Genomic DNA, 12,481 nt, shown 5'->3' with positions numbered 1-12,481 from the left:
GTGCACGCTGGGCCCAGCCCCTGGCCAGTCGCGTCTGGGCTGCTGCTGCCCAGGTGGTGCTATCCCGCGGCGGCCCCAGAGCGGGGGGCAGCCAGTCCCCAGCTCCCCCGTTCCCGCTCGGGTCCCGCAGGTTCCAGCCCACGAAAGCTTATGCCCAAATAAATTTGTTAGTCTTTAAGGTGCCACAGGACTCCTCGTTGTTTTTGCTGAAACAGACTAACACTGCTACCCCTCTCAAACTTGTTTAATAGTGAGGGTAATTAACTATTGGAACCATTTACCCAGGGGTCGTGGTGGATTTTCCATCACTGACAAATTTTCAAATCAAGAGTGGATGATTTTAAAAAAAAAAATCTGCTCTAGTTCGAGCAGGAATTATTGTGGGGCAGGTCTCTGGCCTGTGTTCCAGGAGTCCAGACAAGCTGATCACAACAGTCCCTTCTGGCCTTGGAACCTGTGAAAACAATGATCAAATCCAGGTCACAACTGAGACTGACTCCATAAATCGGTGAGTTAACAATGATGTTGGTTTGGGTCATCAACTCATTAAATCCTCCAGTTAATACAGGGGATGATCAGATCCTGCGGCTAACGTAAGGAAGCACTGTTTTCCTTTCATCCTGCAGCAGGAGATGGGAGAAGTGGCTGTTGTGATTTAAGGAAATCCTGTTTAGACCACCAGAGACACTGGAACCGGGGTGGGTGGGGGTGGCGGAGGCTAGCACCCCCTCAAGAGCAGTATTATGAGACTGGGGAAGTATTACGAGACTGATCTAGTTTTTGCCCCCATGCTTTGTTCCGCTCAGGCTGGGTGAGGCTCCGTGGCTGTGGCACGTGATAGTCTAGTCTCCTGTGGGCTGCAATAGTTTGGTTTAATTTTTGGTGGTGGGCTTGATGTGAGGGTGCTGGGTGTGTTGGTGGCCTGTGATATAGAGGAGGTCTGGACTGGATGATCTCATGGTCCCTTCTGGCCTAAAACTCTAAATTTAGCTGGTGTAGGACATACCTGTCATTTTGGGTTTAGGATAAGCCTTCCTGATGCTGTGAACCGCATGATCAACACTCATCCAGAGAACCGAGCTCCCGCCATTCCTCTGACTCCGTTTCTTTCACCAATAATGTCACAGAACATGGTTAGTGGTTAGGAATCGGCTTTCTTGGAGGCCTTTTATCCAGTTGGGACAATGTGATGTTTTGGGACTAGGGTGACCAGAAGTCCCAATATTATAGGGACAGTCCCGATATTTGGGGCTTTTTCTCATATAGGTGCCCATTACCCCCCACCCACTGTCCCGACTTTTCACCCTTGCTATCTGGTCACCCTATTTGGGACAGGGTTTGACTCATGTTCTTACCCCTTCCATTCATCAATGGTGGTCAGTTCATAATTACAGGACTAAGAACCAGGAAACATTCATTGATTATATGCAATTACAGGTGTTAATCAGAGCTGAACAAAAGTTTTCATTCAAAAATATCTTGAGGGAAATTTGGCCAATTTACAAAAAGAGATTTTGTGTGTGAAAACATTTGGATTTTCTTGAGATTTTTTTTTTTGCATTATTACAAAATTTTCAACTAAACCTTTTATTTGGGGGGGAGGGGTCCTATGATGTATTGTGTATTGAGTTCTGTTCTAGTCTATGTAGGTAGCGTCTTACACAACACATCACTCAGGATTTCTTCTGCTTTGCCAATTTTGAGCCCTCAGCTTAGTCAAATCGAAGGATTTTCAAAATTGAAAATATTCATTTTGGAAAATTCCAAGTTTTGAAAAGAACAAAAAAATGGAAAATATTTAAAAAATGAAAAAATTAGTCCATTTCAGAAAAAACAACAGAACAAAAAAAGTCTGACCAGTGAGAGATGCCATATCTCAGGAACATAGTGTGATTGGGGAGTAGACCCCAGAAGAAAGGGTGGAGCTGCCCAGTGAAAGAGGAGGTGAAAGTGAAGATCGGGGCCTCAGTACCAGGCTGATAAAATGACACTAGGCCCTGCTCATAGTCTAGATACACCCCGATCTTCCCGGGGGCTCCAAGTCAGGGGCAGGAGGGTATCCGGGGAAGTGCAAGCCCGGTAATGGCTCCCACACTGATCCATGGCCCAGATCCTCTCCTCAGGAGCCAAGCTGATCCAGCCCTTCCTCCTGACAGACTCTCCAGCCACCCCCACAGCCCAGCCCTCCCACCCCCGACGTCTACCTCCCAGGAGTGTCTCCCCGAGGTGAACCCTTCCAAGCCCAGCATGCAGGTTTCACTGTCAAATCTCTCGGGGTTGTCAGTCACGTCCCTGCTGCAGGCCCCTCCATTTCACAGATCGCCCATTCTCAGAGACCACGAGGCTGGGATGAGCCGTATCCGGATCCAGAATCACGTTCACTGCAGAGATGGGGCAGAGCATCAGGGGCAGAGCCCAGCCCATCGGGGCTGTTTCCCATCCCCCACCCAGCTCTGTCTTGGCTAGGACACTCTCTGATTTCCATCCTCTATCGCCCGGGATCCTGCTTCTCTGCCTGTCACTGCAGCTCTCCTCCCAGGCACTAGAGGCAAATAGCTCCCCTGAAAGAGCTGGAGATGCCTCTAGCTCCCATTGGGCCTGTCTGTAACCTCTACAGAGGCCCCTGTGAGGAGCGAGCTCAGGTGTTACACACACGGACGTCATTTCAAACCATTACAAGAATTCAGTAGTCACCTACCACAAAATCTGTGCTGTGGGGCCGCTACCACGTCTCCACAGCTAAGACCGCAACTGAGTCTCCAATCTACGCCTGAGCTGGGAGCCCTCTATTCTAACACCCACAGAGTCATATCACACTCAAATTTGGTAGATTTGGTCTGGGTCTGAGGTAGAATTTTTCTACCAAATTTGAACTGAATTGGCCAAAGGGCTACTGATTGACAACTCCATAAAAACAGATTTCACCAGAGTCCAAAAAGCATTAAGACAATTACCCGCAGCCAGTTAAGGTAATTTACACAATTTCCTAGATCCCTTCTAGTTCATGAAGTCAATTAACAACAACACAACACATGAGAATTCACCACACGTGTCCAGCAAAACCCCAACTCTGACCCACAATTACAAACTCCTGTAAGCGCCTACCCCCGTGAACTGACAGCGGGTAAGTTCCCGGCCTTAGGAGCACTCTGAGTTATCGCAGTTACACTGGAGCGCTTGTGACTCCATAGTTAAGTGTGAGCATTGTGACGAATCTGGCATTTTCATTGACCACACTGCTTTCCCTGTGACTTCTGGCATGTGTGCATCTGCTGGGCAGCAGAGTGGTGCAGGGGGTCTGACATTAACATACCAGCTTCACTTACCTGCATTTTTTCTGACTTTACTCCAGCCTGAAATCAAACACACCAAGAGGTGAGCACTCCCCGGAGCACGGACTGCTGGCATAGGACAGTGTCATATGGGGGGGAAGGGTGGGAAGGGGACACATGGCACTTACCAAGTTCAGCCAGGGATTTCCCTGCAAACAGAGAGACATGGGTGTGCAGTCAGTTCTACAACAGCTCCTGGGTTAGGGAATGTGCCTTTAAAGGACCACTTTGCCCCCTCCACTGTGCTCTCTGCTGGCTTCTTTCTGCCCAGGTCGCCTGGCCTGAGCTCCATCCTCATAGATCTCTCCATGGATCACACCCCCCTTCTTGACATCTGACCCTCGCTGGGTTCCCATGCCCTGCCCTAGCTGGGCTCACCTGTGGTGTAGTGTCCACACTCCCCCGTGTGCCTAGAAGCTTGGTGAGGGGCTAGGCCCTGATAACGTGGAAGTGAGGGTTTAATGCACTAAACCTTGGCTCTGGATGCTGGATCTCAACTCAGGGATCAGCAACATTAGCTGGCTCCTTCTCATTGACTTTGTGCCTCAAAGAGTCAGAGAGTGCTTGGATACTTTAGGACTCTGCTGAGCCTCTTTTTCCAGGGCATCAGGATCTCCCCACCCCGCCATTCCTTCAAATTCAGTAGCAAAAAGGTACATTGGCCCAGGCAGACCCACCAGTTTGGGATATGGACACTCCCCTGTGTGTGTAGTTTAGAGGAAGGGCTAAAATCAGGCTTACGATGGAAACTGAGCAGCAACTTTATCTATGGAGCAGTTACCCAGCTCCATGATTAGTCAGAGCTCCCCGGCCGTTTGGTTCCCAGAGCCTCTCCTAACAGACAGTGCAGAGACAGAGGCCAAAGTCTGTCTGACTATGTACAGTGAGAGAAAATCATTCAAGCCTCCTGAGAGCCCAGACATTTACCTCTCTCGTTCTCCAGCTCAGAGCGCAGAATCTCTGGAAGAGAAAAGGAAGAAAGAGGTGAGGTTTCATGCTGTCGCATTAACGAGGTTATTCATTTCCTACTGTTAGTTTGGTGAACTTGTCCCAGGAACTTACCTCTCTCTTTCTCCAGATTAGATTGCAGATCGTCTAAAGAAAGAAGAGATTGAGAGAGGTGAGATTCCAGTGGGTGATGGTCTCTTCTAATACTAGCAAAGAGCTGCTATTTTGCAGAAAATCATAGCTTCATAGAGTTTAAGGCCGGACGGGTCGTAGTCTGACCTCCAGTACATCACAGACCTTAGACCCTCACTCAATCACCCCTGTACCATGCCCAAGGCTACGATTTAGTTACGGGTATTTTTAGAGAAAGTTGTGGACAGGTCACGGGCAATAAACAATAAAATTCACCGCTTGTGACCAGTTCAGGACTTATACGAGAAGTACCCCTAAGTAAATCTTGGGGGGGGCCCTGCTGGAGAGGGGGCAGGGCCAGTGGCACCAGCTGCCAGGGGCCACTGAGCAGCAGCTGCTGTGGCCGCCCGAGGGACCACTGCTCAGGCAGTCTCTGGGCCAGCCCCACCGGCTGCTGCTCAGATGGTCCTGGGGGCCAGCTGCCCTGGGCCACTCCAGCCGTGGCTGGCAGCCGGTGCAGCTGGCTGTGGGGCTGCCTGAACAACTGGTTGACCTCATTTGAAAAAAGACGTTGAAACACTGGAAAGGATGCAGAAAAGAGCCACGAAAATGATTTGAGGGCTGGAAAAAATGCCTGACAGCGAGAGTCTGACTTATAATAATGGGATTATTCACACACTTAAAGTTACACCTGTATCTAGCTGAACTGGGGCCCTGATCGCTCTGGGCCTCAGTTCCCTGAGTGGAAAATGGGATAAGAAGGGTTACTCACCTTGTGCAGTAACTGCAGTGCTTCGAGACGTGTGTTGCTCCACTCTCTGTGTATTCACACCCCTGCGCCTCTCATCGGAGATTTTAGGCAGCCGTTTCTGTTCGGCCCACACATACGCTCTCCCCCTCCCAGGCATTAGGTCACTACAGCGCTGTGCAGACAAACTGCCCCCAGTTCCTTCTCTACACAGAGCTCATAGGTAAGAGCTCCAAAACAGAGGGGAAGGAGGGCAAGTAGTGGAGCACCCACAGGGGGACACATCTCAAAGAACCACAGTTACGGCACAAGGTGAGTAACCCTTTCTTCTTCTTTCAGTGGGTCTCTATGGGTGCTCCACTCTCGGCAACGCTGCAGCAGTGCCCTGAATGGAGGGGTGGACTTTCAGAGTCGAGTCTAGTACTGAGCATCAGACACTGGAATAAAATATAGCAGCGGATGCAGGGGTGCCGGAACAGGGGGGATCAAGGGGTCAGGCCCTCCCCCCACTTTTTGCCATCTGTACGATCAAGTGACGGGAAGGGGGAGAGGCATGAGCAGCAGGTGGGGTCTTGCGGGGAAGGAGGGACAATGCTGGGTTTGGGGGAAGGGTTGGTGTGAGGTCAGGGGTTTGGGGAGAAGAGGTGGCATGAGCACAGGGAGAAGGGGCAGGGGTGGGGCCTCAGGGGGCGGCATGGCACATGGGGTGCAGCCACAATGGGTCAGACCAAAAGTCCATCCAGCCCAGTAGCCTGTCCTCTGACAGTGGCCAATGGTAGGTGCCCCAAAGGGAATGAACAGACAGGTTATCATCAAGTGATCCATCCCCTGTCACCCAATCCCAGCTTCGGGCAAATAGAGGCTAGGGACACCATCCCTGCCCGTCCTGGCTAATAGTCATTGATGGACCTATCCTCCATGAATCTATCTAGCTCCCTTTTGAACCCCGTTATAATATTGGCCTTCACAACACCCTCTGGCAAGGAGTTCCACAGTTTGACAGTGCCTTGCATGAAAAAATACTTTCTTGTGTTTGTTTTAAACCTGCTGCCTGTTAATTTCATTTGGTGGCCCCTTGTTCTTGTGTTATGAGAAGGAGTAAATAACACTTCCTTATTTACTTTCTCCACACCACTCATGATTTTATAGACCTCTATCATATCCCCCCTTAGTCGTATCTTTCCCAAGCTGAAAAGTCTCAGTCTTATTAATCTCTCCTCATACGAAAGCCATTCTATGTGGTGGTGAGTGCACCAGTTCCAGAGTTTCACTGCCTTGGTACAAAGGGAAGGTGAGCTTGCTCTTCTCTAGTGATTTATGTAAAACATACATGCAATGTTGCCTATAATCTTTATATGCTTGCCCCGATCAGTGGTAAGAAATGTGAACAAGCTTTCCTGACTGCTCTGAGTTCCAGTAAGTAGATATACAATGTGGATTCGAAGGGGAACCATTTGCCTTTGAATAGCATGGGTGTCCAGTTGGGCTCCCCATCCCAATAGGTATGCGTCTGTTGTCATTATTAACACTGGGGGTGGTTGAGTGAAGGGCACTCCTGAGCAGACGTTGTGAGACTCTTTCCACAAGTCAAGGGAGTTTTTGAATGTTGAGGGCATCAATAGAAGTTTGTTTAAGCTGTGTGTGCTTGGTACGTATCCTGTACTGAACCACCACTGAAGGCAGTACATGTGGAGTCTCACATGATTTATTACAAAGGTGCCTGCCACCAAGCGTCCCAGTAGTTGAAGACCATTTCTGACCAAGGTCTGAGGGTTGGCCTGTCCTTTAGAGATCAAGTTATCTAAGGTGTTGAACCTGCATAACTGGAGGAAGGCTTTGGCCTCTGCTCCATCTAGGTAGGCCTCTATGAATTCCAGACGTTATACTGGAGTTAATATGGTCTTTTGGATGTCTACTTATAGAGCCAGTTGGAGGAATAGGTCCATAGTCTTTTGTGGGGGAGTCAAAGCATCATCAAAGGAGCATGCCTTGAGCAGGCAATCATCTAGATACAGGAATATTATCACTCTTTGTTTACGAAGGAGCACCACAACCATAGAAAGGACCTTTGAGAACACTCTGGGTGCAGACAATGAAAGTGGTCTTGTCCCAGAGTGAATACTAGAAACCTTCTGTGGATCGCGATATGGAAGTAAGCATCTTGTAGGCCAAGGGTCGAGAACCAGTTTCCATGGTCCAGAGAGGGGATTATTGCTGCCAAAGTAACCTTCTTGAAGCGCTGTAGCTTTACAAATCTGTCGAGTGATCTTAGATCCAGAATGTGTCTCCAATTACTATTGTTTTTCAGTATCAGTGTTTTTATTTTTTAATTTATTTTATTTTATCTGGAAGTACTTGGAGTTGAAGCCCTTCCCTCTGTGTTGAGTAGGAACTATAGCACCTCGGTTCAGAAGATAGCTTGTTTCCTGATGTAAAAGCTACTCATGAGAAGGGTTCCTGAGGAGGGTCGGGGGGAGGGGTAGGCAGGAGTGAGGGCGGTAAAATGGATCAAATATCCTGTGGAGATGATCTCCAAAACCCACTTGATCCCAGTTTTGATTAAAAAGAGTAAGGCCATTGCCAAAGTAGTGGTGATGTTTGGGTTTTTGCAGCAAATTAAAATGGGGGTGGTAACTCGGGGCCTCAAATAACACATCAAAATTCATGCATAGATGCAGATGGCTGTGATGTTGATGATTGTGGAGCAGTTGATCTTCGCTTTTGTAGTCATTGTGTCTTCTGTTGGGGTTCATGATGCCTCTGGGGGGGGAGAAAATTGATCAGGCCGGGATCTCTGTGTCATCTGTGATTTATTATATCTTCTTTTTTGTGCCGGTGCATAAATTCTCAGTGAATGCAAAGTGGCTCTAGAGTCTTTTGGTATGTGGAAAAAAGAACAAAGAACAGGAGTACTTGTGGCACCTTAGAGACTAACAAATTTATTAGAGCATAAGCTTTCGTGGATTACAGCCCGAAGAAGTGGGGTCACCTAAGAATATGATTTTCAAGTTGTTTTAAGTTCTTGTCATTGGGTGTTGATTTAGCACGGTGCTGTCTGCCACGTTCATTTACAGCATCGATGACAAGGGAGTTTGGGAATGGGTGGGAAATAAAAAATCCGAGTCTTTAGCGGGAACATAATATTTTTAAAAAGAACAGGAGTACTTGTGGCACCTTAGAGACTAACAAATTTATTAGAGCATAAGCTTTCGTGGACTACAGCCCACTTCTTCGGATGCATACCATCCAAAGAAGTGGGCTGTAGTCCACGAAAGCTTATGCTCTAATAAATGTGTTAGTCTCTAAGGTGCCACAAGTACTCCTGTTCTTTTTGCGGATACAGACTAACACGGCTGCTACTCTGAAACCTGTCATAATATTTTTATCCGCTCTCTTGCATGTGGGATGTACCGTGCCACATAGTCTTTGCTGGGTCTGTCAATGTCTCGTTAATAGTGAGTGCAATACAGGCTGATGATGAAGTGTGTAGGATGTCAAGCAGCTTGTGTTGCAACACCTTGACTAGAGAATCCACTTCTCTCTTGATGAAGTCTTGAAATGGTTTGAAGTCATTTGCCAAAGTTGGTGGGGGAGGCATAACAGCTTCATCAGGAGAGGATGAAGAGATGTTAGTCACTGGAGTAATCCCTTTGTCTAATCTCACTGCCTGTTCCTGAAAGTTCTTCTCCCGTGGATCAGGAGATCCAGACAGAGAAGCAGTAAGAAATTGCCTTTTCCTAAGGGCAACAGTAGTGGGAGTCTTTTGCACTCTGATAAATGGCCAGTGGTGTTGTTCTGGTCTTCTGCAGAGCTGAAGTACTCGGTATCGAGGGTCTAGAGCACTCTATCGGAGATGAGCTAGAGGAGCTGTTACTCTCTCTATCACCCCTTTCCCCGCATGGTACCGAACTCCCATAGCCTGTGCCCTTTGGGTTTTTAGGCTTACTGGTGGTACCAGTACCCGAGGAGCCAGTCATCTCGTGGGTATCCAGTTGTAGATCAGTCAGTACCAAGGTGGTTGATCTTGTTGGGGATCATGTCTTTGGGGTAGATTCTCTACCCAATGACGTGTAGCCTGCTTTTTTGTGGCTTTTTGAGAGGAATCCAAAAGTTTCCTCTTCAAAGCTGCCATAGAGTGTTGAGCCGAGGAAGTAGATGGATTCAGCCACTTTGCGGACTGTTGTATGGGGGGGGTCCCCAGGGCCGGCTTTAGGAAGTGCGGGGCCCGATTCCAACAGTTTCGACGGGGCCCCGACAGGGATGACTTAAAAAAAAAAAAAACACGTTAAAAAAAACACGTGGGGCTTGTACTCACCGGGCCGCGCTCCTAGTCTTTGGCGGCGGGTCCTTCACTCGCTCCAGGTCTTCGGCGGCACTGAAGGACCCGCCACCAAAGACCCGGAGCGAGTGAAGGACCCGCTGCCAAAGACCTGGAGCGCCGCCGGGTGAGTAAAAATTAAAAAGGTGCCTCTAGCCAGGGAAAGGATTCTCTGCCACTTGCCCCCCACTCTGGGCGACCCTGCCACTGGGCGCGGGGCCCTCTTAAGCACGGGGCCCGATTCGGGGGAATTGGTGGAATTGGCCTAAAGCCGGCCCTGGGGGTCCCAGGGCCAGGGTCAGAGGCTGATCCGAGTGAACTTTCCATCATTAGTAGTCATAGTTTTAGTTCAAGGTTATTCCTAGCCCTTGATTTTAATGTCAGGCAGAAAGTACACTTTTAAGGCATGTTTCAGAGTAACAGCCGGCATGTGTGACTCTCCAGGACAGCGAATGCAGTGGGAATGTACATCACTGCCTGGAATCACTTCTCCTGCCGAGAAGCAACACTTAAATCTGGAAGAGCCAGGCGTACCTTGTCCAGGTTTCACTTCCCCAGAGGGAGGAGACAAGAAAGAACTAAGGACAGGGAGTTCGCTAGTCTTATAACAAAATAAAGAGGGGGGATTATTTTATTGTTCTTTCTTTTTTTTAAAGGAAGCAGAAGGGGAGTATTAACACTAACTGACTGAAACGCAATGAATGAACACTAATAACTCGAAACAGAAAATAAAATACAGATGAGGTATTCTCAAATCGGAGGCTGCTGAGGCTCCGTCTCAGGTCAAGGCGGTTGAGAAGGAGCTGAGGGCAGTTTGTCCGTGCAACGCTCTATAGCCCTACTGCAGGGCATGAGACACGAGACAGGGACAGCGTCTGTGGGGGCTGAACGGACACGGCTCCTAAAATCTCTGATCAGAGGTGTAGGGGACACGAATACACCTGCAGTGGAGCATGCACAGGGACACTACTCCAAGATGAATGATACTTCCTTCCTTCTACCCTTTGTCTTATCCAGGGCCGGCTCTAGCTTTTTTGCTGCCCCAAGCAGCAAAAAAAGGTGCTGCCCCCCGAGGCCCCCCGCCGGGCCGCGCCGCCGCCCCCCCCAGCCGAGCTCCGCGCCGCCCCCCCGCCGAGCGCCACCGGAACCCCCCCCCAGAGCACCGCCCTCCCGCACCGCCCCCCCGCTGAGCGCCGGAACCCCCCTCCCGAGCGCCGAGCCCTGTGCTGCCCCCCCGCCGAGCTCCGCGCCACCGGAACCCCCCCCAGCGCTGAACCCCGTGCTGCCCGCCCCCCCCGCCGAGCTCCTCGCTGCCGGACCCCCCCGAGCACCGAGCCCTGTGCTGCCCCCCCACCCGCCGAGCTCCGTGCCGCCAGAACTCTCCCCCGAGCGCCGAGCCCCGTGTTGCCCCCCCACTCGCCGAGCTCCGCGCCGCCGGAGCCCGCCGAGTGCCGCCAGAACCGCCGCCCCCCCCGCCGAGCGCCGGGCTGCGCCGCCGGAGCGCCCCCCACCCGGAATGCCGCGCTGCGCTCCCCCTGCTGCCCCTTACCAGGTGCCACCCCAAGCATGTGCTTGGGTGCCTGATGCCTGGAGCCGGCCCTGGTCTTATCTATTTAGCCCTTCAGGCCTTGTGCCATGTGTCTCTGCACCGTCGAGCTCAACAGGGCCTTCAGTTCTATTGTAACATCACCCATAATAATAATAATAATGTAACTCTGCTCACCTCATGAAAGGGCAAGCCAGAGAGATTAGAAAATGAGGAGAGGTGCAGAGATCTTCCTTCCTGCTGACAGTAAATCAGAGTCAAGAACGTGTTGAACTAGATTTGGTTCTTTGCAACTAGCTGTGTAACCCACTGGCGATGTTAGTTAAAGTCCCCTGTGGGTCAATCCACAGAGAATACAAGTTGTTACAGCCCCTAGCAGTGGTGAACTGCACCTTTCACAGGATCTGGCCTGAGCCAGTTGGAACCCGTTGTCATTACGCACAGGCTCACATCAGGCAGTCCTGACTGTGGGGTGCTGGAGACTGTGTTAAGATGACGAGCTATCGTCTTAAGTGTGAGGGGCTCCTGGTCCTGCTTGAAGGCTGGGGGGGCTCTGTAGGGAAGTGTCAGTGGGTGATCTGGGGCTTAAGAGCATAGGAACAACCAGACCAGTGGGTCAGCTAGTCCAGTGTCCTGTCTTCCAACAGGGGTCAGTGCCAGAGGCTTTAGTGGGAATGAACAGAACAGGTCAAGTATCCAGTGACCCATCCCCGTCCAGTCCCAGCTTCTGTCAGTCAGAGGTTTAGGGACTCCCAGAGCACGGGGTTGAATCCCTGACTACCTTGGCCACTGATGGACCTGTCCTCCAGGAGCTTATCTAGCTCTTTTGTGACCCCAGTTATATTTTTGGCCTTCACAACATCCCATGGCAACAAGTTCCACAGGTTGACTCTGTATTGGTCGAAGAAGTACTTCCTTTTGTTTGGGTTAAACCTGCTGTCTAATCATTTACCTGGTAACCCCTGGTTCCTGTGTTTTGGGAAAGGGTAAATAACACTTCCCTAATCACTGTCTCTAAACCACTTTTATAGAATTCTATCATATGCCCCCTTACTCGTCTCTTTTCTAAACTGAACAGACCCAGTTTTTTTAATCTCTCCTCATATGAAAGCTGTTCTATACCCTTAATAATTTTTGTTGTCTTTTTCTGTACTTTTTCCAATCTAATTTTTTTGAGCTGGGATGACCGGAACTGCACGCAGTATTCAAGATGTGGGCGTACCAGCGATTTATGTAGTGGCATTGTAATATTTTCTGTCTTATTACCTATCCCTTTCCTAATTGTTCCTAACATTGTTCACTTTTTTGAGTGCATCTGCACATTAAGTGGATGTTTTCAGAGAACTATTCACAATGACTCCAAGATCTCTTTCTTGAGTGGTAACAGCTAATACAAACTCCATCATTTTGTATGTAGTTAGGATTATACTTTCCAATGTCATTACTTTGCATTTATC

General features: G+C 49.6%; 1 protein-coding gene across 1 annotated transcript; it reads right to left on the bottom strand.

Annotated features, from left to right (window-relative positions):
* Positions 1 to 2,212: 2,212 nt before the first annotated feature.
* Positions 2,213 to 5,320, bottom strand: LOC135978666 (butyrophilin-like protein 9). Its single transcript, XM_065579528.1, has 6 exons — positions 5,185 to 5,320; positions 4,395 to 4,427; positions 4,260 to 4,292; positions 3,461 to 3,481; positions 3,327 to 3,353; positions 2,213 to 2,381 (listed from the first exon to the last, which is right to left on the bottom strand). The coding sequence occupies exons 1-6, from the start codon at positions 5,318 to 5,320 to the stop codon at positions 2,281 to 2,283; spliced, it is 351 nt and encodes a 116-aa protein (XP_065435600.1). The 3' UTR covers positions 2,213 to 2,280.
* Between the last annotated feature and the right edge of the window lie 7,161 nt (positions 5,321 to 12,481).

The sequence above is a fragment of the Chrysemys picta genome, unplaced genomic scaffold (assembly GCF_011386835.1).
Source record: "Chrysemys picta bellii isolate R12L10 unplaced genomic scaffold, ASM1138683v2 scaf377, whole genome shotgun sequence".
Lineage (NCBI taxonomy): Eukaryota > Metazoa > Chordata > Testudines > Emydidae > Chrysemys > Chrysemys picta.
The sequence above is the reverse complement of the archived record's forward strand: the minus strand, read 5'-3'. Positions and strand labels throughout refer to the sequence as shown.